The 20764-nt window shown below is 40.5% G+C and overlaps 1 protein-coding gene across 5 annotated transcripts in view; it reads right to left on the bottom strand.

The window, feature by feature from the left end:
* Positions 1-20764, bottom strand: part of odad2 (outer dynein arm docking complex subunit 2) — a 220142-nt gene that overhangs the window by 168329 nt on the left and 31049 nt on the right. For all 5 annotated transcript variants that reach the window (XM_073054733.1, XM_073054734.1, XM_073054735.1 and 2 more), the window contains 4 exons: positions 18901-19099; positions 5912-6018; positions 5634-5770; positions 5383-5505 (listed from right to left, as the gene is read on the bottom strand). In XM_073054733.1, the coding sequence (XP_072910834.1) occupies positions 5383-5505; positions 5634-5770; positions 5912-6018; positions 18901-19099 (566 nt within the window). The remainder of the gene's footprint in view (positions 1-5382; positions 5506-5633; positions 5771-5911; positions 6019-18900; positions 19100-20764) is intronic.

A 20764-nucleotide genomic window follows, 5' to 3' on the forward strand; every position in this document is an offset into this window, starting at 1 on the left:
AATACACTCAAAAGGAAAATCAGGAAGGCAAAGAAAGGGTATAAGATGGATCTGTCAGATAAAGTTAAGGAAAATCCCAAAGATGTTCTATAGCCATATTAAGAGTAGAAGGGTACATCCTTTTAGAGATTAGTAGGGTTACCTATGCCTTGAGCTGCAAGAGATTGGGGGGGGGGGGGGGGGGATCTTTAATGAATATTTCTCCTCTATGTTGACTGAAGAGAAAAATCATGGTTACTCAAGGGACGGGGCAAACAAATGGAGACATTTTGGAAAACATTCATCTAAAAGGGACAACTTAGTTGTAGCCTTATAGCACATTAAAGTGGATCAATCCCTGCAAAACACCATTTGTCACAGAGTCCAGACAGAAAAAAGTCCTATTGACCACTACCTTATGTTTTTTTTTAATTCTTTTTGAGAGATATAGGTATGATGGATGATAATTTTTTTCCTTAGCTTAACTAAGGGAAAGCTTTAAAATGGACTTGAGGAGCAACTATTTCACACAGAGTGTGATGGGTATATGGAATGAGCTACCAGAGGAAGTAGCTGAGGCAGGTATAATAGTATCATTTAAGAAGCACTTGGGAGGACACTGAGTGAAAATAGACCAAATACAAGAAACTGGAACCAGCTAGGTGGACAACATGGACTCATTGGGATAAGTGCCCTGTGTCTATGCTGTATTTCTCATCTCTATGCAGTCATTTAGAATAACTTGTGAGAGGAAAGCAGAGAATTTTGGGAAAATGCAAGGCTGGGATCCAGACTGAGACCAGATTCCTGGAGCTGTGAAGCAGTAGCACCAACTGCTGCACCACCTTACCAACAAAAATATAACTAGATCAGATTCAAAAATAACACCTGATCTTTTGCAGAACCACCCTTTTGTACTTAAAAGTTCACTTTACATTTGTAATACCTGCTCCATGCCCTCAGTTGTAAACATCCTTACCAATAAGCAAAGTATGTTCTTTGCATGGCTCAAGGAAAAGAAAGAGCTATGTTGAAAATCAACTTGAGTACAGCATTATGCACATTTCTGGGTGTCTTAGCATACAGAGGAAGATTAAGTGACTTTTTGACCGGATTTTTCAATTGTTCTAGCATTTAATTTATCATAAAACTTATTCAAATGACATAAACAAAAAAGACTAAAATTCTTCTCCAGTTTGATTTTTACAGGTCTGAAAAAAGAGACCACAGTTTATGTATAGGTACTCACAGAATAACCGGCTTTTATTAATACCATTTCCCCAACCAAATATTATATTTAATAGACCCATAGATTTTGTTCTTTATTCCCTTCCGTGCACTCTGATGTCCTGGGAACTTGAATACAACAATACTTCGCCGTGGAATGTTTTCATCAAGATAGGGGTCATCTACAGTGTCCTACTCTTAACAATATTCAAAGTTGCCTCTGATATCTCAATTTACTGTTCACTGCTGTATTGAGGAGGTTATCAAAATTCAATGATCAGGGGATGAGGCCTCATCTACTTTTTCATTTACATTAGCTGGAAGAGAAGATGTAGGGCTTTGCTTGCACTGCAACTTTCTACATATTACAGGTGTCCATAAACTCATTACAAAATATTACCTTTTCCAGAAACTCCTCTTGGAATCTCTTGAGTCTAGCACTGGCAGTTGCCTTAGTACCTTTCTGCCTCCCACAGACACTGTTCACCTGAAGTCTGGAACCCTCTTCCCCATCCCTCTTGGGAGCATTCTGGCAGCACCTTGCCCACCCCCCCCCCCCCCAATGTGGCCTGTCCCTTTAACAGCAGGCAACAACACAATTCTACAATAAATGAAAACAACACATACTAAAAATGTGATAGTGGTGTTGCACAAAATTTTAATAATACTCATCAGGAATCTCTTGTTAGAAAATTGTGCTGTTTATGGGTCTTTAACAAACAACTTTAGGATAACACAATGCTATTTTAATGACCATTTCTTGGACTTTCTCTCTATGCTATCACTTTCCCTTAATTGCAATCAAAGTTTGTTCTCAATATCAAGTTCCTAAGGCACTAACATATGCCTAAAATGCAAGTTCCTTTTACAGCAATTGAGCCAAGTATCAAAACCACTCTGTATGGACACCAATGTGCTTAACTCTGATGACCAAAGATTAATTTCTATTCTAATATCTTTAAAACCTCAATTAAAGAACTTAGATGGACAAGTTCTAAGGTATATTTACTCTAGTTATGTATTCTCTCCTTAAAGTCTCGCCTTTGGAGTTGATTGTGTCTTTCTGCCATTGCCATCTAAATTAACAGATTTATTCTGCATTCTGTTATTGTTTTCCCCAGTACTACCTCAAGTTGGTAAATTAGGTTATTGCTGGTTGTTGTTATGACTCCATGTCACGAGGCTCTCTATCTTCTTGTACTCCGACTCATCAATGCACTGTTCTAATGAAATCATCTCCATAGATGGCATGCAAAACATTTTTTCACTGTACCTCAATTTGTTTTTTATACATCTTTATGGTATCATGTAATACATGAATAATCAGTTGTATTCTTTGAATCCACACTGCTTTCTAACCTGTCACTATTCACAAATTATTCTGTTCTATTTTTATTTGGTTAAGTACTTCATACTTGTAACACATCTACATTAAAAACTAGTTTGTCATATTTTTTCCTTTTTCTTGATCGATAAATTCTTGATCTCCTTCTGTACCATATAGTTTGGCATGCATCTTTGTCATCAATAAACATTGATGGACAAGAAGTTGCATCCAAGTCAGTAACAAATGTGATGATATTTTGACCAAATAAAAAGGATAACCCTAACACCATGTTATCAATTACATACTATTATTCCCACCAATCATGATGTTCAGTCAGTTTCTTTACCAGCTCAGTCATTTTTCTCAAAATGTACAAGCTTTGTCTTTAGGTAATACGAGAGATGTTATGAAATATGTTCTAAAAATCCATGACAATAACATCCATAGACATTGTCAGTCCATGATTTCTCTTGATCTTTTCAAACATTCAACCACGTTTGTCAGCCAAGATGTACACAAAACTGTGATGCCTTTTACTGATCAACTGAAAAAATTCAAGGATACTCTAATTTACAGATGCTAGTAATTTTCCAACAACAGATGTTAGACTAACTGGCCTGCAATTCCTTTGAGTTTTTTTTTCCCTCTCACCTTTCTTACATTGCTGAATGGCATGCATAAATCTTCTCATCCGGAAAAAACAGCTCACGAATCAAAAGAGAGTTCGGAAAATTATAGTTTGGGCGCACTTCCTTTAATAAGCCATGATAGAAACCATCTGGCCTTGGGAATTTGTCACACTATAATGCCATAATTTTCTTCATTACTTTTGTTTTGCCTACTTACATTTTGGTTAGTTTCTATGCTGAATATCTGCTTCCGTGAAGTATCTGGCAAGCTGATTTACACTGGTGACTCAGAATAATTAAGGTGGCTGACATTTCCAATACCTATGTTTAGCCTAAAGAGCCCACCCATTTTACCTCTTCTAATTGTGTAAAAAAAAATGTGTTAATCATGATATTTCCTGGAAAAGAGAGTAGAAAGAAACTTGCCACATTTCATCACTCTTTATTTCACAATTGCCAGGATCAATGCCAATTATTGAAATTTTGATAGTTTTTCCATACCCAATAACTAGAAATATTTCAACCATCACGGATTGCAGTCCATTTTGAAAATCTAATGTATTTACTTCAATGATCTACAGTCTTTAGATTTAGTTTTATAAATGGCAAGTAACATTTATTCACATGTGTACAAGACGGTAACTCAAAACAAAATATCAAACCAACTAATCTTGACATTCAATGTCATTAACATTGTCAGCTCGCTCATAATCAATGTCCTGGAGACTGCCATTGATCAGAATCTCACTAAGTGAGTCACATGAGAACGACATCCACAGGATCAGGTCAGGCACAAGTTTTCCTGTATCATGTGACATATTGACACTCCAAAGCCTTTCCATTACAAAGCACATCATAACTTTGATGGAATGCTTTCCACTTGCTAGAATGAATGAATGCAGAATGACACCATCCAGAACATATCAGCCATCTTTATTGGCAGACATTCAACATGCTAAACATTTACTCCTTCACTAAAGTAGCTTTGATGTGCACCATGTATAAATACAGTTGCCTAGGTATGCTGAATGTACCTCCCATCCTGCATTCTCTGCCACCACAAAAGTCTCCTGGCATCTGGAAACACCATCAGCTACAGTTTATCTTTCAAACTGTAACGATTCTCAGATATGCTTCCAATAAAGAAGTATCAGTTAGATGAAGATATTATTTCACTGCAGTAATTTATAATCTGAAGAGGAAACAGTTAAATTGCTAAATTACAATAAAACTAAGATGCACTGCACAAATTTACAAATCGGATTTTAAAATCTTATTTTATCAAAATGCATTTAAAAGCAATCTGTTGAAAACTAGTAATGTCACATATTGTTCCTATTAAAATATTTATTTAACTCCAAGACAGTAATAATATTGTAATTAGAACAACGGTACATGTAACTTTGTTAGCTGATTTCAAATACATTGTTTTACTTTGCAATGCAATGTAATTCACTTTTTAAATGGGCATTTTTTTCTTTTAAGTATTATTTGAAGCTGAAGAATGACAATAAACAATCTTGAAACTTGATTTCTGGATTTCATGCTTTCATTAGTTCCTCAATGATAAAATGTTCTCATTCTAAAATTCAAACTGTTTGCCACAACTGAGGGAATAAACTATTTGTTGAAAGCAATTGCCCAAAGATATAGTAAAGATGATAAACAAATTAAGAGTGAATGTGCATCATGTCTGATTATATTGCATGTGAGAAGAAAAGCCATTGCAGAATGAAATTTAAGCAACAAGTAAAATTGAATTATGTCAATAATTGTGTCTTTTCATTGCTAATGATAGACAAATCAGAATCAGCATGATTTGTATGCTGCAAAATTTGTTGATTTGTGGTAATTGTGTTCAGTACAAGACATAAAATTACTATACAGTGCACAAATAAACTTTAATGAAGTAGCGTTCGTGACAGTTCAGAAATCTAATTGGATTCTAGCTGGTTTCTTGGGCACAGGTTTTTATTGATTGCTAAATAAAAGTAACAGCAAATGGTCATTTATCCATGATATGTAAATCTACATCAAACATATTATATGTTTATAAAATCAAATATTGAATATTATTCAGAACACCACTTAGTCCTTTGCTATGTATGCCCCAAGTATTGCAGTATAGATTGTAATATCGATGCAAGGTGCAAGTTGGAGACTATTTCATTAGTCATTCTACATGACAGGCTTTTTGTGAAAAGACTTTAGCACTTTTACCTGTTGAATCTGTGAAAGATTTTCTGCAAAAGTAGGCGATTTTACTCTCAGAAATGTAATAAGATCCTTATAGATATCACCTTTTCTGTCGTAGATAATATCTTCACTGTCCTTCTTAAAACCCTAATCAGAATGAATGATATAATGCAGAACTGGTGTTACAGTTTGAGAACTTTAATAGTAATGCATTTTTATACATGAAATTTTCCAAGAAATGAAATGGACAAACATATTCAGTTTATTTTACTTACCCCATTTTCAAAAACTCCAGCTGTGCTACAGGTGACATACAAGACATCCATGTCATGTGTAACAATAATGAGGTAGCAAATATCTCCATATACCTGTCTCCATGGTGGGGCTCTGCATCCATTAGAAAATACATATTCTATGAAACACAAAATCAAACGGAATTTTGTTAATGTTAGAATCACAACAATCTTCTTGGGTAAAGCACTACGCAATTTTCAATATTCTGTTCAAAATCCTTTGTGATAATTCCAATTGATTCAGTTCTCTGCATAAATACCTGATGTGTATCTGATAGATTTTAAAACTGACTTGTCTTCTTCACCAGAGAAAGATTGGAGCAATTGCACATCATTCTTTATAGCTTGAGGGCTCAGTCGCACTTCTCTTTTTTCCAAAAAAAAGGGGGAAAAGAGAAAGCATACCATTAAATATAATTAAATCACCTTCTGTTCAATTCTACCATTTCCTTTATTCAGTTAGTTCCAGATTTTATTTTCTGTGTATTAAATCAGCACCAAATATTTTACTCAAAAATGCATTACTGCAACATCTGGAAAAAATACCCACAAAAATATGTTGGGCAAGCCGGATATTTGCAAGATCTGTAAAGTATAAAATAGCCAAGACCTCATAAGCTGTGCCAAAACTTGAATATACAACCCGTCTATACCAAATATTCATAAGCCTTGGCTCTGCATGAAATATAGCATGCAGTTATTTCAACAATTAAAAACAGAAATGAATCTAAGTTCTTGATATTGTAACAGGCCTACAAGTAATAAGAAGTGATTTCTTTCAAAAGTGTTTAAAACTTGTCATATTTTATTCATCAAGGGAGGATATCACACCAGACAGATTTCCTGTCATATCACAGAGAGCACTACTGAAACTAAGTATACTTACTAAGCAGTCATTTGTTCAATAAAACCCCACAAACCTTATTCATCACCTTTATTATTCACTAAAAGAAAACTCTTATAACTTGCCAACCAAAAAAATGAAAATGGCCACCCATGTTTATACCAAACTTCCAAAATTGTCCATCTGTTTGAACAGGAAGCCAGTATAACATTTTATCCAACAGCATTTTATATTCTACCCCGACATTCAGCCTGTTATAACAAAACATTTAAGTCACATTAGTTAGGCTGGTAAATCTGTCCAGTAAAGTTTCAAGGGGAACAGTAACTCAGAGAAAAACAGGTTGTTACAACAATGGTGTTCTTAAGAGCATTTCTAAATGCACAATTCATTGAACCAGGAAGTGGATGGGCTACAGCAGCAGAAGGCAACAAACATACACACAGTGGCCATTTTATTAGATATAGGATATACCTAACACACAGTGACCACTGACTGTATTATCAGGGAAGTAATTTTCAATTTTATAAGGCATTAGTTGACATTTTTGGAGTTCTTGTGCAGTGATGGTTAGTATAATATAGGAAGGACGGCACTGCATCAGAGAGGGAGCAGAGGATATTCACCACAATGTTGTCTGGGATGGAGTTTCATTGTGAGAGACTAAATAGACTGCAAACACAAGAAAGACTGCAGATGCTAGAAATCTGGTTTCCTCTTCCTGAAGTCAATAATCAGCTCCTAACTTAATGTCAGCAAGACCAAGGAACTGATTATTAACTTCAGGAGGAGGAAACCAGAGGTCCATGGGCCAATCCTCATCAGAAAATCAGTGGTGGAGAGGGTCAGCAACTTCAAATTCTTCCGTGTTATCATTTTGGAGGATCCGTCCCGGATCCAGCATATAAGTACAATACGAAGAAAACATGGCAGCACCTCTACTTCCTTAACTTGCCAAATCTTCACAATCTCCTATCTAAAACTTCGTCAAGCTTCTATAGATGTGTGGTGGAGAGTATAATGACTGGCTGCATCACAGCCTGGCATGGGAACACCAATGCCCTTGAAAGGTAAATCCTACAAAAAGTAGTGGATACGGCCCAGTCCATCATGAGTAAAGCCCTCCCCATGATTGAGCACATCTATACAAAGTGTTTTCATAGGAGAGGTGCATATATCAGCAGAGATCCCACCTACCACCACCATTGTCAATATTTATTGCATATATCAGCAGAGACGCCCCCCCCACCACCATTGTCGATATTTATTGCTTATTTATTTATTATTATTTTTCTTTTTGTATTTGCATAATTTATTACCTTTTGCATACTGGTTGAATGCCCAAGTTGGTGCTGTCTGTCATTCTACTATGGCTTATTATTCTATATTGGATTTATTAAGTATACTTGCAAGAAAATGCACGATGAGCAAATGGAAGATATTATGTATAAATTGCCAAAGAAACCAACAATGGGCAAAACAACAAAATAGCAATGAAAAAAGTAGATTAAAGAAATAAAGTGTATGGATTGCCAGGACCAGTTCTGGATAAACTGATATCCAATCTTAGGTTTCAATGCAAAATTATTTATAGATAACAACAGTTTATATAGATAATAATTATAACAAAGTAATGTTAGGAATGTTGGCCAAATTAGCAACAAAACATACAACAAAAAATATACAAAACTAAATGCAAAAACAAATTCAAAGAAACAAAATCCATACCATTAAATTGTTGAAATAAATCCATCTGACATAATTCAACATAAATTATTGTGAAAAATATTTGCAAAATTTTAGAAAAAGCAGATTTTGCTCTAGTGATGATCCACATTATTCCATCTCTGAAAAAGATGGTGTTTTTGTAAATTAGGCAAGTGTCACTCCGAATTAGAAAGGGATTGCTCATCAATGTTATTGACCACTAATTACTCACTGTGTAATTAGTGGTCAGCTTTGACCTCCTTTGCCTGCACCTCAGTGAGTTCTGCACCCACTATGACACCAAGCTCTTCTTCCATTGCCTCCACTTCCAAACCCACTTCTTCAGCAAGAATTCCCCACCCTGCACCAAAGATCCCTTCTCCTGCCTCCAACCCTCCTGCTATACTTGGACACCCTGTTCTGTTTCTCTGTCCGCCCTGGATCTTTTTATCTCTAACTGCTGATGAGACATTAACTGGCTCATCTTCAGCACTCCTCCATGAACCTTAACCCCACAGAACACACTGCCATATACTCTCTCCACACCAATCCCAACCTTAGCAACAAACCTGCAGACAAAGGAGGTGCTGTTGCAGTGTGGCAGACTGGTCTCTAGGTGCCGAGGCCAGGCAAGAACTCTCAGACACCTCCTCTTACCTACCCCTTGAAGAGGACCCCACTTCAGCCCATTGGAAAACTGTCTCCAACACCATCATTGACCTCACCAACTCTGGAGAACTCCCATCCACTGCCACTAAACGCCTAGTTCCCTTACACCACACTGCGCGCTGCCACCTCCTACCCAAGATCCACAAACCTGACTGGTCAGATAGACCAATTGGCTTGACCTGCTCCTGTCCCAATGAATGTGTGTCCTTGTACCTCAACTCCATTATATCCTCCTTAGTTCAGTTCCTTCCCACCTACATCCATGTCACTTCTCATGTTCTTCTCACTAACGTTCAATTCCCTGGCCTTGATGGCCTCATTTTTTTTACCATTGATGTCCAGTCCCTATGCACTTGTGTACCCCATCAAGAAGGCCTTAAAGTTCACCGCTTCTTTCTCAAGTTCTCTTTCACCAATACCTCCTCCATCTGGTAGAAAAGGTCCTCACCTTCGACAATTTTTTCTTTGGCTCCTCGTACTTTCTCCAGACTCAAGGGGTAGCCATGAACTGCAGCTATACCTGCCTTTTCGTTGGCTATGTAGAACAGTCCATGTACCAAGCCTTCTTCAGTAATGCTCCCCAACTCTTCCTCCACTACATTGATGACTGCATTGATGCTGCTTCATGCACCCATGCTGAGCTTGTCAATTTCATCAACTTTGCCTCCAACTTCCATCGTACCCTTAAATTCACTTGATCCATTTCTAACACTTCCCTCACCTTTCTCAATCTCTCTGTCTCCATCTGTGGAGACAAACTGTTGGTCATCATCTTTTATACACCTACCAATTCCCATGGCTATCTTGACTATACCTCTTCCCATCCTGTCTCCTGTAAAAATGATATTCCCTTTTCTCAGGTTGTTCATCTCTCCAGAATCTGTTTCCTGGATAAGGTGTTCCTTTCCAGAACATCAGAGACGTCCTCCTTCTTCAAAGAGTGGGGTTTCCCTTCCTTCACCATTGATACTGCCCTCATCCACATCTCCTCCATTTCCCAATCATCCACATTCACCCCATCTTCCCAACACATTGACAATGATAGAGTTCCTCTTGTCCTTAGCTACCACCCCGTGATGCTTCTCTTCCTTTCCACTCTCTTTTCCTATCAAATTCCTCCCTCTAGCCCTTTACCTTTCCCACCAACCTGATTACCTTTCAGCTATCCTCCTTCTCCTCCCCACACCTTTATATATTCTGGCATCTTTCCTTCTTCCTTTTCAGTCCAGAAGCCCAAAAATTCAACTGCTTGTTCATTTCCATGGATGCTGCCTGACCTGCTGAGTTCCTCCAGCATTTTTTGTGTGTTGTTTTGCTTTGCAGAATTTTTCATGTTTATTGCTTATGTAACCCTCAGGTTCAGCCAGCTGCGTTAATCTGGGGGTGTGGGGGGTGGTGGAGACAGCATCCAGCGCGGCCAAACTTGAGAAATCTTGTTTGGGTGGATGCTACGTGATGTGTTCCCCTGTTACAAATCAGTACCATGAAATAACAAACAGTACACAAAATGCAATTAAATGATCGAGCTTTATAGTTCTTAATTTACTATAGGATTAGTAAAGAATACAAAAAGAAAAAGGGCCCATTTTAATGAAACAGTCTAAGGAACACGCTGGAGCTCATGGTTTACCCCGTCAGTTCATTCTCCACTGACTTCCACCAGGCATCGTCAACTCCCTACCCCATTCCAAGTACACTCAGTCCCGCAGTCTATGACTTCCCCATTCTGGCATCTTCTCTCTCCATCTTCTCCTGAACAAAAGCGTGCAAACCCCTCGGTCTTGAGCACACAAGAAAGAGAAAAACCCTCCTATCATGGAACGCTGCACATTCCAAGCCCCTCTTCTCTCTAGTCATAACCCAAACACACTGCTGCTACAGAGAAACCATTACATTAGCAGTGAGGATGGAAGACATGCTGGCCTGCCTGAGTGGTGCGAAGTGGTTCAGTGTGCTGGACTTGAGGAGTGGATATTACCAAGGAGAAGGAGGATAGCTGAAAGGTAATCAGGTTGGTGGGAAAGGTAAAGGGCTAGAGGGAGGAATCTGATAGGAAAAGAGAGTGGACCGTACCTCAGGACCGTACACTGGTCAGGGATGGTGCGCCTATTCAGAGTCCTATAGTCCACACACGTCCGTACCTTCCCATTCTTCTTCCGGGCCACTACTATTGGGGACGCATAGGGGCTTTGGGACTTGGTGATGATCCCAGCTTCCTTCAACTTGCACAAATGCTGCCGAACGTCTTCCACTTCTGCAGGGGCCAGTCACCACAACCTCTCTCTGAACAGGGTGTCCTTGGTCACCCGGATAGTGACCAGTGCTCTTGGAATAACCCACATCAAATTCATCAGTGGAAAAGACACCTTCCAGCTTCAACATCTTCTCTACTAATCTGCTCTTCCAACCCACAGGAACTGTGGAGTCCTCGAAGTTGAATGACTCGGTGATCAACTTACCCCCATTTTCCAATAGTTTCTCCCTGGCTTGTCTCACAGGGACACTAGACATTACCATCATTGGGAAAAGATCTCCAGGGGCATCCTCCGCTTGAAGGTGACCTCCCTCTTCATAGTGTTCCTGAAATTAGTGCCATGCTGCTCGGCTGTACAACTGAGGGCTACTGCAGTTCGGGCCTCACCAGTACCCCAGCAGGAAATCCCAACTCCCCCTCATGATCTTCCGACACGTCCACTAAGCGGGCCTCACCCTCAGGCATTCTGGGAAATTCAGGGCCCCCATCACTCTTGCTACTTCCCCAAGCCGTCTAGGTGAACCACATAGCCCCTCATCTAAATTTGGTATGGGACCCAATGCAGCCACGTACTTCCTCAAAAGCAGCTCAAAGCACCAAGTGCACGGACAATGTTCCCAGAAAGCTCTTGCCAGCCTTCTCCTTGCAGGCCTCCATGAGCCTCCTCACAAGAGGAGTGTTGGTCCCCTCCAGAATTGAAATGCCGCCTGCCTCAGTGGGATCCAGCCAAACCAACACTAATGTATCAGGGACCTCAGACACTCCCATATTAGCCTCTGAGAACTCAAGTTTCACTGACAAATCAGGTCATGGCTATCTGGTCCATTCTTACCTGATCCACCTCAGCCGCCTAAATGGCCCATCTGCACCGCAAGCAATTTAGCTGCCTCTCTAGCCGAAAGATGTAGGCAGAAATTTCCTCGCTCTTCTTCGATGCACTTTCTGAAACCCTGCCATGAGCTCCATTGGGTTTCCTGGTGTGCCAAAGACATTTTCCAGTGCTCGCATGCAATCGGCCATGGTTGCTAGGGGATACTGGGACCTGACGGCTCTCACAATCTCAGCAGCCCACCTGCTCAATCTCTCAACCAATCCCTGTCGCTTTACATCATCAGAGCACTGCCACTCATCTAACAACTGAGAATCTGCGCCACCCAAGTCTCATACTCCTCTTCCCCTTTAGGGGTGGGCATTATTCCAGAGAATAGGTGGAGCCTACCATAGCTGAGACTTTGGCAAATAAATGGAAATTTTCCCAGGTCCAGAGTGGTACTTACTCAGAATTCTCACTCTTCCCTGAGGGCGGGAACTAATTAGACATTCCAAATCCCACCACTCCTTCCCCTCACTCCTCAGAATCGATAGAACCCTGCCTTTGAAGTCTCTGCCCCCAGTTATGGGAAACTTGACTAGCCCCGCTTCACTGCCGCTACATCAATGCTTGTCTGCAATAAAACAAGGACTGTGCCCGCCATGTTATCATACCTCCGCCCCGCAATGTTAACAGTACTTAAAACACACAACCTACTTGTTCAATGCTCAGGGCAATCGAACAGCATCCAAGGAATCAATCCTAGACAAGCCCCCACAATTTTAACCCTCAGGTTCAGCCAGCTGCATTAATCTAGTGGGGAAATAGCCTCTGGCCCAGCCAAACTTGAGAAATCTTGTTTCAGTGGATGTTGCATAATGCGTTCCCGTTATAAATCAGTACCACAAAATAACAAACAGTACACAAAATGCAATTAAACAATGGAGCTTTATAATTCTTAATTTGGCTATAGGGTTAGTAAAGAAAACAAAAACCAGAAGGGCCCATTTTAATGAAACAGTCTAATGCACACATTGGAGCTCACAGTTTTCCCTGTCTGTTCATTCTCCAACAATTTTCCCCAGGCGTCATTAACTCCTGACCCCATTCCAAGTCCACTCAGTCCTGCAGTCTACGACTTCCCTATTCCGGCATCTTCTCTCCCTGCCTTCTCCTGAACAAAAGTGAGTGAATTATTCGCTCCCGGGCCCACAAGAAAGAAAAATCCCCTCCCTTCATGGGACACCGCATATTCCAAAGCCCCCGTTATCTCTAGTCATAACCCAAACACAATGCTGCTAAAGAGAAACCATTACATTAGCAGTGAAAACTTTCCCAGAGTGTTACACTTAAAACAAAATTGCTTTCGCCATCAAGAGAAATAACCTAACAGAAATCAAATGCTTTCATATGTGTAACAATGTCAACAGGTCAACAGCAGATGCCACTCCATTGGCTCTTTACTCAACCCTGCAACATCTGTTTAGTGAAGATGCATACATCAAGATGCTTTTCATTGACTGCAACTCGGCATTCAGTTACTATCATCCCTTCAAAAATAATCAATAAGCTCCAAGACCTAGGCCTCAATACCTCCATGTGCATCTGAATCCTCAATTTCCTCACTTGCAGGCCCTGGTCAGTTCAGATTGGCAACAACATCTCCTCCACAATCACCCTCAGCACAGGTGCACTACAACCACAACGGTATGTGTTTAACCCCCTGCTCTACTCACTTTATACTTCTGACAGTGAGTCTAAGCACAGCTCCAATGCCATATCTATGTTTGCTGATGACAGTTAGCAGAATTTAAGGTGGTGACGTATCAGCATTTAGAAGGGAGAATTAAAATCTGGCTGAGTGGTACCACAATAACAATGTCAGCAAGACTAAGGAGCTGATTTTTGACTTCAGAAGGAAGAAACTAGAGGTCCATGAGCCAGTCCTCATCATGGGAATCCGAAGAGTACAGGGTCAGCAACTATAAATGCTTTGGTGTTATCATTTCAGAGGATCTGTCCTGGGCCCAGCACATCAGTGCCATTACAAAGAAAGCACAGCAGCACCTCCACTTTCTTACAAGTTTGCAAGGATTCAGCATGGCATCAAAAACTTTGTTGAACCCCTATAGATGTGCAATAGAGAGTATATTGCTAGTTGCTTCACAGCCTGTTTTTGAAACAGCAATAGCCTTGAATGGAAAAGCCTACAATAAGTAGTATTGAGAGCCCAGTCCATCAAAGGTAAAGCCCTCCCCACCATTGAGCACATCTACATGGAGCGCTGTTGCAGGCAAGCAGCATCCATCATCAAGGACCCCCACCATCCAGGTCATGCTCTCTTCTTGCTGTTGCCATCAGTAAAATGTTCAGTCAAGATCGCACCCAGCTACAATGCTCCCTCAGTCGACATCTTACAGATAGCAAATTAAAATAGCTTTTTACTTCTTTTACATCTGTTTTTCACCTTAAATGTGTTTTTGGGACTGTTAGAGTCTGCGATTCACAGTTTGGAGTTTGTTTGCGTGATCCAGCGCTTTGCTGGCTCCGAGAAGTTTCCAAGAAGCAAGCGTATACTTGGACGGCCTCAATGCAAAGAAACTTCAAGACTGGGCTTGAGCTGATGTCCAACACTAGTTCACCATTTAGAGTGTCCATTAATTGCCAATTGAAGCATCAATGAAGATTGAGACATTGTGGCGGATGCAGAAGGCAAGCGAGAGTTTCAGCGCTGACTGCCTGCCTTTTAAACACTACAAGAGAAGGAGTCCGTGAGCTGCCTATCGCTGTGTGGTTCACTGTGGCAGATGGGTAGGCCTCTCTACCTCCCTTTCTTTTGATGATTATCAGTGATATTGTAGGATGGTATCATGGTTGTACATTAACGGACTGGACTATTGCATTTATGGACCATGGATTTTTTCAGACTTATGGTTTTTATATTCTGCATTCTTTTTAAACTGCTCATTCCTTTTCTGTTTTGTTGTGTGATGGGAAGGTGTTTGGGGGTTGATGTTCTGTTAGTGTTCTGTTAGTTTGTGTGGAGGAAGGGTTGTTTTTTGTGGGTCAATGTTCTTGTTCCATTTGGTGCGGGGGGCGTGGTTGATGTTTCTTTCTGTAAAACTTTCATGTTCTTTTTTTATTTTGTGGCTACCTGGAGAAATACTAATTTCAGAGTTGTATATGGGTACTTGCTTTGATAATAAATGAATAAATACAGGAGCCTCAGGACCCACACCACCAGAAGCAGTTGCTGCCCTCAGCCATCAGGCTCTTGAACCAGAGGGAATAACTTCACTTACCCCTACACTGAACTGTTCCCTCAATCTTACTCATTTTCAAGAACTGTTCACCTCATGTTATCAATATTTATTGCTTATTTATTTATTCTTTTCTTTGTACTTACCATAAATACCTCCAAGAAAACGAATCTCAGGGTTGTATATGGAGACATGCATATACTTTGATAATAAATTTACTTTGAATTTTAATTAACTTTTGATCACCATCAAACTTCCTTGCAGGTAAACCAAGATCAATATTGATTGAATCAGTCACAATGGCTCCTCCTACTCTACTAGAAATTAATTTTGTATGTACCTATGTGGAGAATTTTTTAAGAAGTCTGAAGAGGAGTAATTAGGAAACAAAATAATTCTTTCAAAATAAATGGAATAGGCTCATAAGACCATAAGATATAGAACCAGGAGTAGGCCATTTGGCCCATCGAGTCTGCTCCACCATTCAATCATGGGCTAATCCAATTCTTCCAGTCATCCCCACTCCCCTGCCTTCTCCACATATCCTTTGATGCCCTGGCTAATCAAGAGCCTATGTATCTCTGCCTTAAATGCATCCAATCACTTGGCCTCCACAACCACTCGTGGCAACAAACTCCACAGATTTACCACCCTCTGACTAAAGTAATTTCTCCGCATCTGAATTCAAAATGGACGTCCTTCTATCCTGAAGTCGTGTCCTTTTATCCTAGACTCCCCTACCATGGGAAATAACTTTGCCATACTTAATCTGTTCATTCCTTTTAACCTTCACTAGACACTAGAATACTACAGCACAGTACAAGCCCTTCGACCATCAATGTTGTGCCGACAGATATATTCCTAAACAAAGTACTAAAACCACACTACCCTGTAACCCTCTATTTTTCTTTCATCCATGTGCCTGTCCAAGAGGCTCTTAAATACTCCTAATGTTTTAGCTTCCACCACCATCCCTGGAAAGTCATTCCAGGCACCCACAACCTTCTGTGTAAAAAACTTACCTCAGAAGTCTCCCCTAAATGTTCCTCCCTTAACTTTGTACATATGCCCTCTGGTGTTTGCTACTGGTGCCCTGGAAAACAGGTACTGACTATCCACCCTATCTATGCCTCTCATAATCTTGTAGACCTATATCAAGTTCCCTCTCATGCTTCTACACTCCAAAGTGAAAAGTCCCAGCTCTGCTAACCTTGCCTCTAAGATTTGTTTTCCAATCCAGGCAACATCCTGGTAAATCTCCTCTGCACCCTCTCCATAGCTTTTACATCCTTCCTATAATGTGACCAGAACTGAACACAATACTCTAAGTGTGGTCTCACAAGAGATTTGTAGAGGGGCAAATGACCTCTCTACTGTTGAACTCAATCCCCCTATTAACAAAGCCTAGCATCCCATAAGCCTTTCCATTTTGTCTGTTTTTATCCTTTTCCATAGCTATGCTGAAGCTAAGGGAGTTGTGGTCACTCTCACCAAAATGCTCCCCCACCAAGAGGTCTGCCACCTGACCAGGTTCATTACCCAGAACTAGATCCAGTATAGCCTCTCCTCTCATCGGCTGGTCCACATACTGTGTCAGGAATCCTTCTTGAACACACCTAACAAATTCAGCCCCATCTATCCCCCTTGCAGTCAGGAGGAGCCAGTCAATATGAGGGAAGTTGAAATCACCCAGAACACCTTGTATTTCCTGCATCATTCTAAAATCTGCCTGCTTATTTGCTCCTTGGTGTCCTGAGGGCTATTTGGGGGCCTATAGACTACTCCCAGCACAGTGACTGACCCCTTCCTACTTCTGACTTCCACCCATACCTACTCAGTGGACACTCCCTCTGCAGCGTCCTTGCTTTCTATAGCTGTGATACTATCCCTGACCAGTAATGCTACTCCCCCACCCCCCTTTTCTACCTCCCATCTTATTCCTTTTAAAACACCTAAATCCTGGTACCTGCATCAGCCAATTCTGCCCTTCCTCCAGCCAGGTTTCAGTAATGGCCACAACATTGTAGTTCCACATACTGATCCATGCTCTAAGTTCATCCCCTTTATTCCTAATACTCCTAGCATTGAAATAGACACATTTCCACCCCTCTAACTGGCTACGTTTATGTATTGTCCCCTGCCTGTCCTTCCTCACCAGCTCAGAACACATAGCATCATGCCCTTGTCCTTCTACGCTAAGCTCTGCACTCACATTCTGATTCCCACCACCCCCGCCAAATTAATTTAACCCTTCACCAACAGCTCTACCAAACCTGCCCGCCAGGATATTGGTCCCTTTCCAGTTCAGGTGCAGCCCGTCCTTTTTGTACAGGTCAGACCTTCCCCAAAAGAGATCCCAATGATCCAGAAATCTGAACCCCTGCCCCCTGCACCAACTCTTCAGCCACACATTCATCTGCCATAACTTCCTGTTCCTACCCTCTCTGTCTCGTGGCACAGGCAGCAATCCTAAGAAAACCACCCTTGAGGTCCTGCTTTTTAACTTCTTTTCTGACTCCCTAAATTCCTTCTTCAGGACCTTATCCCTACTCCTATCTATGTCATTGGTCTCTGACCATGACATCTGGCTCCTCACCCTCTCTCCTGAGAACACCGAGAACTCGATCCAAGATATCACAGACGCTGGCACCAAGCAGGTAACAGACCATCCGGGATTCTCAATCTCTCCCACAGAACCTCTTATCTGTCCCCCTAACTATCGAATCCCCTATCACTACTGCTCTCCTCTTTTCCCTCTTTCCTTTCTGAGCTGAGGGTCTAATCTTGGTGCCACAGACGTGACCACTACAACTTGTCCCTGATAGATCATCCCCACCAACAGTATACTTATTGTTGATAGAAATGGCCACAGGGGGTGCTCTGCACTTTCTGTCTATTCCCCTTCCCTCTCCTGACAGTCACCCAGTTACCTGTCTCCTGACTTTTAGGGGAGACTGTTTCCCTGAAACTCCAATCTATTACTGCCTCTGCCTCCCAAATGATCTGAAGTTCATCCAGCTCCAGTTCCAGTTCCCTAACTCAGTTTGACAGGAGGTGCAGCTGGATGCAGGTGTAGTCATCTGAGACAGTTGTGCTGTCCCTGACTTCCCACATCCTACAATTGGTGCACTGGACTGCCCTATCTACTGCCTCCATTAACAACTCCGAAGTTAATTAAATTAATTAAAGAAACTTACCCGTCTTTACCTCTCTGGAAGCAAGCTCGTCCTCCGCCTCTTCTCGCAAAAGCCTCTCGAGCCAAAGCCTCAAAGCTCCACTCCTTCACTGGCCGCACTCCACTGGCCACTCTGCTTGAGCTACCCCTCTTTTTATTTGTTTGAGCTTTTCAATTTTCGATTACCCAATCAAACTGCTTGGTCACCTGACCTTGATTGCCCAATCAGCTGCTTTCTGCTGAGTCTGAGCTATTCAAATCTTGATTGACTTGATTGCACAATCCAACTGCCAAATCTGCCAAAACCTCTTGAGCCAAAGCCTCAAAGCTCCACTCCTTCACTGGCCCACTCACTCACTGGCCGCTCTCCACTCATTTAACATTCATTAACAACACATGAATCAAATTATGATGTTTATATGTTTGTTCTTATTACGTGGTAAGAAAAACATGGCAATGCTTCTCTTATGAAAATATGTTTATAGAATCAAAGTCATAATACACTTAATATTTAAGTTGTAATACATACTGCGAAATTTTCTGTAAAGAAGTATTAAGAAGCTGCATATCCAGCTGCTGGAGAAGAAGAAATAACTTCATTTGAACTTCAGCCTGAGGGTCTTCATCGCCTTTCTTCACTTTTTCCAGTAAGCGCAGCATTGAGCTGTCCTCTCCTTCCACTGTAGCAAAACTTGGGCCTAGAATCTTTGCTATTGGATCTCTATTTGCTGAAGTGCAAAAAAAAGCATGATTAAGAATATATTTTTAATGAATTAATGCTATTACTAAATAATTTATTGCTCTGGTGTCCGTTTGGGTACATGCAGCAGTTCACAAATACTGCAAACCATTTCTTTTGGTACAATAATAACATTATTCATTTTTTGCTAATTTATTGGATTCCCACAGTAGTATTCGAATTCCTAATCACACAAGCAATTTCTGCAATAACGTAACATATAAATTAGCTATATTAAATGGCAACATATTCACAGCTGGGTAAGAAGTTGACCCTCCCCCCACTTTCTTACTTTGACTCCTCAACTTTTTTTCTCCAGTCCTGATGAAGGGTCTCAGCCAACTGTATTCTTTTCCATAGACACTGCCTGACCTGCTGAGTTCCTCCAGCATTGTGTGTGTGTTGCTTGGATTTCCAGTGTCTGCAGATTTTCTCTTGCTTGTAATTTTACTATCTCTGATTACTTAACAAGTAATTATTTTTTAAGAATCACTGGGGAGGAATAAGCAGGTTTGGGTATGATGAGGCTTTCAAAGCCAAACCAAATAGAAAACATACAATTTTTGTGTGCTCAAACTCAAGCAGTAATAGAATATTACAACTAAACAAAGTTTAACATTACAAATTATCCAGCAATCTCTGCTACATATTTTTGCATCAGACACAAATGAGTAAGCTCAGCTGTGGAGCCCTCTACGGTTGAACAGACTGCCTGATTTTAGAAATCGTTACTTCGACAAGGTGTAAACAAGCTCGTTGGACAAGCCTGTAAGAATAATTGATTTCAGGAGAAATACCATTAGATAGAGAGCAAAAACCAACTAAAGTCATTATTATTAAACTGCAGTTAACTGATCATGGCTAGACTATACAAAGCTAACTGAAACTACTGCCATTATCTTACTTTGAGGCTTTGTTTATTAGGTGAACTGGAAAAATATGTAAGAATTACATTTTATAGCAGACTTCAGTAGAACTGTCTTTTCAGTAGCAAAGAGATAGGGGGCCCAAAGAAGTGAAACAATTATAATGAAAAGTTGCCATGGTGCTTTTAACTTAGCAAGACATCAAAGGTATATTTTTAGAGTCATTAATCAAAATTTGCAGACAAGCCAAGCAAAACAATGACCAAAAGCTTGGCCAATGAGAAATGTTTGAAAAATATTATTAACTTAAGAAAAGATAGAGAAACAGTAAGGACATAAGGGAGGGAATTCCAAAGTTTAACGCCTTGTCAGCTGAAGAAATCGTAATGGTCAAAGTTGGGAATGCTCAAAAAAAAAGTGAGGAGAAGGGATGGGGGTGCAGTTTTGAAGTATTGTAGTGCTGGAGAAGATAGAGTCATGGGGAAATTAGAGAACACAAGGAGACTTAAAAGGTCACAAAACTATTGCTTAACCAAAAGCCAATTTGGCCAGGAAATAAAAGGTTCTCTTCTTCAAAGAGCAGTAAAAGCAGAATGTTTGCAAATGCAGAGGAAGATCGAAAGGTAAGGAAGTGAAAGGTTTCTATGGGTAGATAGGAATGCAGAGCTGTGGTTAAATTTACATCAGCCATGTTCTATTGAATAGATTCAAATTCATTTGTTTATGATATATAATTGAAATATATAGTGAAATATGTTGTTTGTGTTAACATCAAACACATTTCAGCA

The sequence above is a fragment of the Hemitrygon akajei genome, chromosome 8, assembly GCF_048418815.1.
Source record: "Hemitrygon akajei chromosome 8, sHemAka1.3, whole genome shotgun sequence".
Taxonomy (NCBI): Eukaryota; Metazoa; Chordata; class Chondrichthyes; order Myliobatiformes; family Dasyatidae; genus Hemitrygon; species Hemitrygon akajei.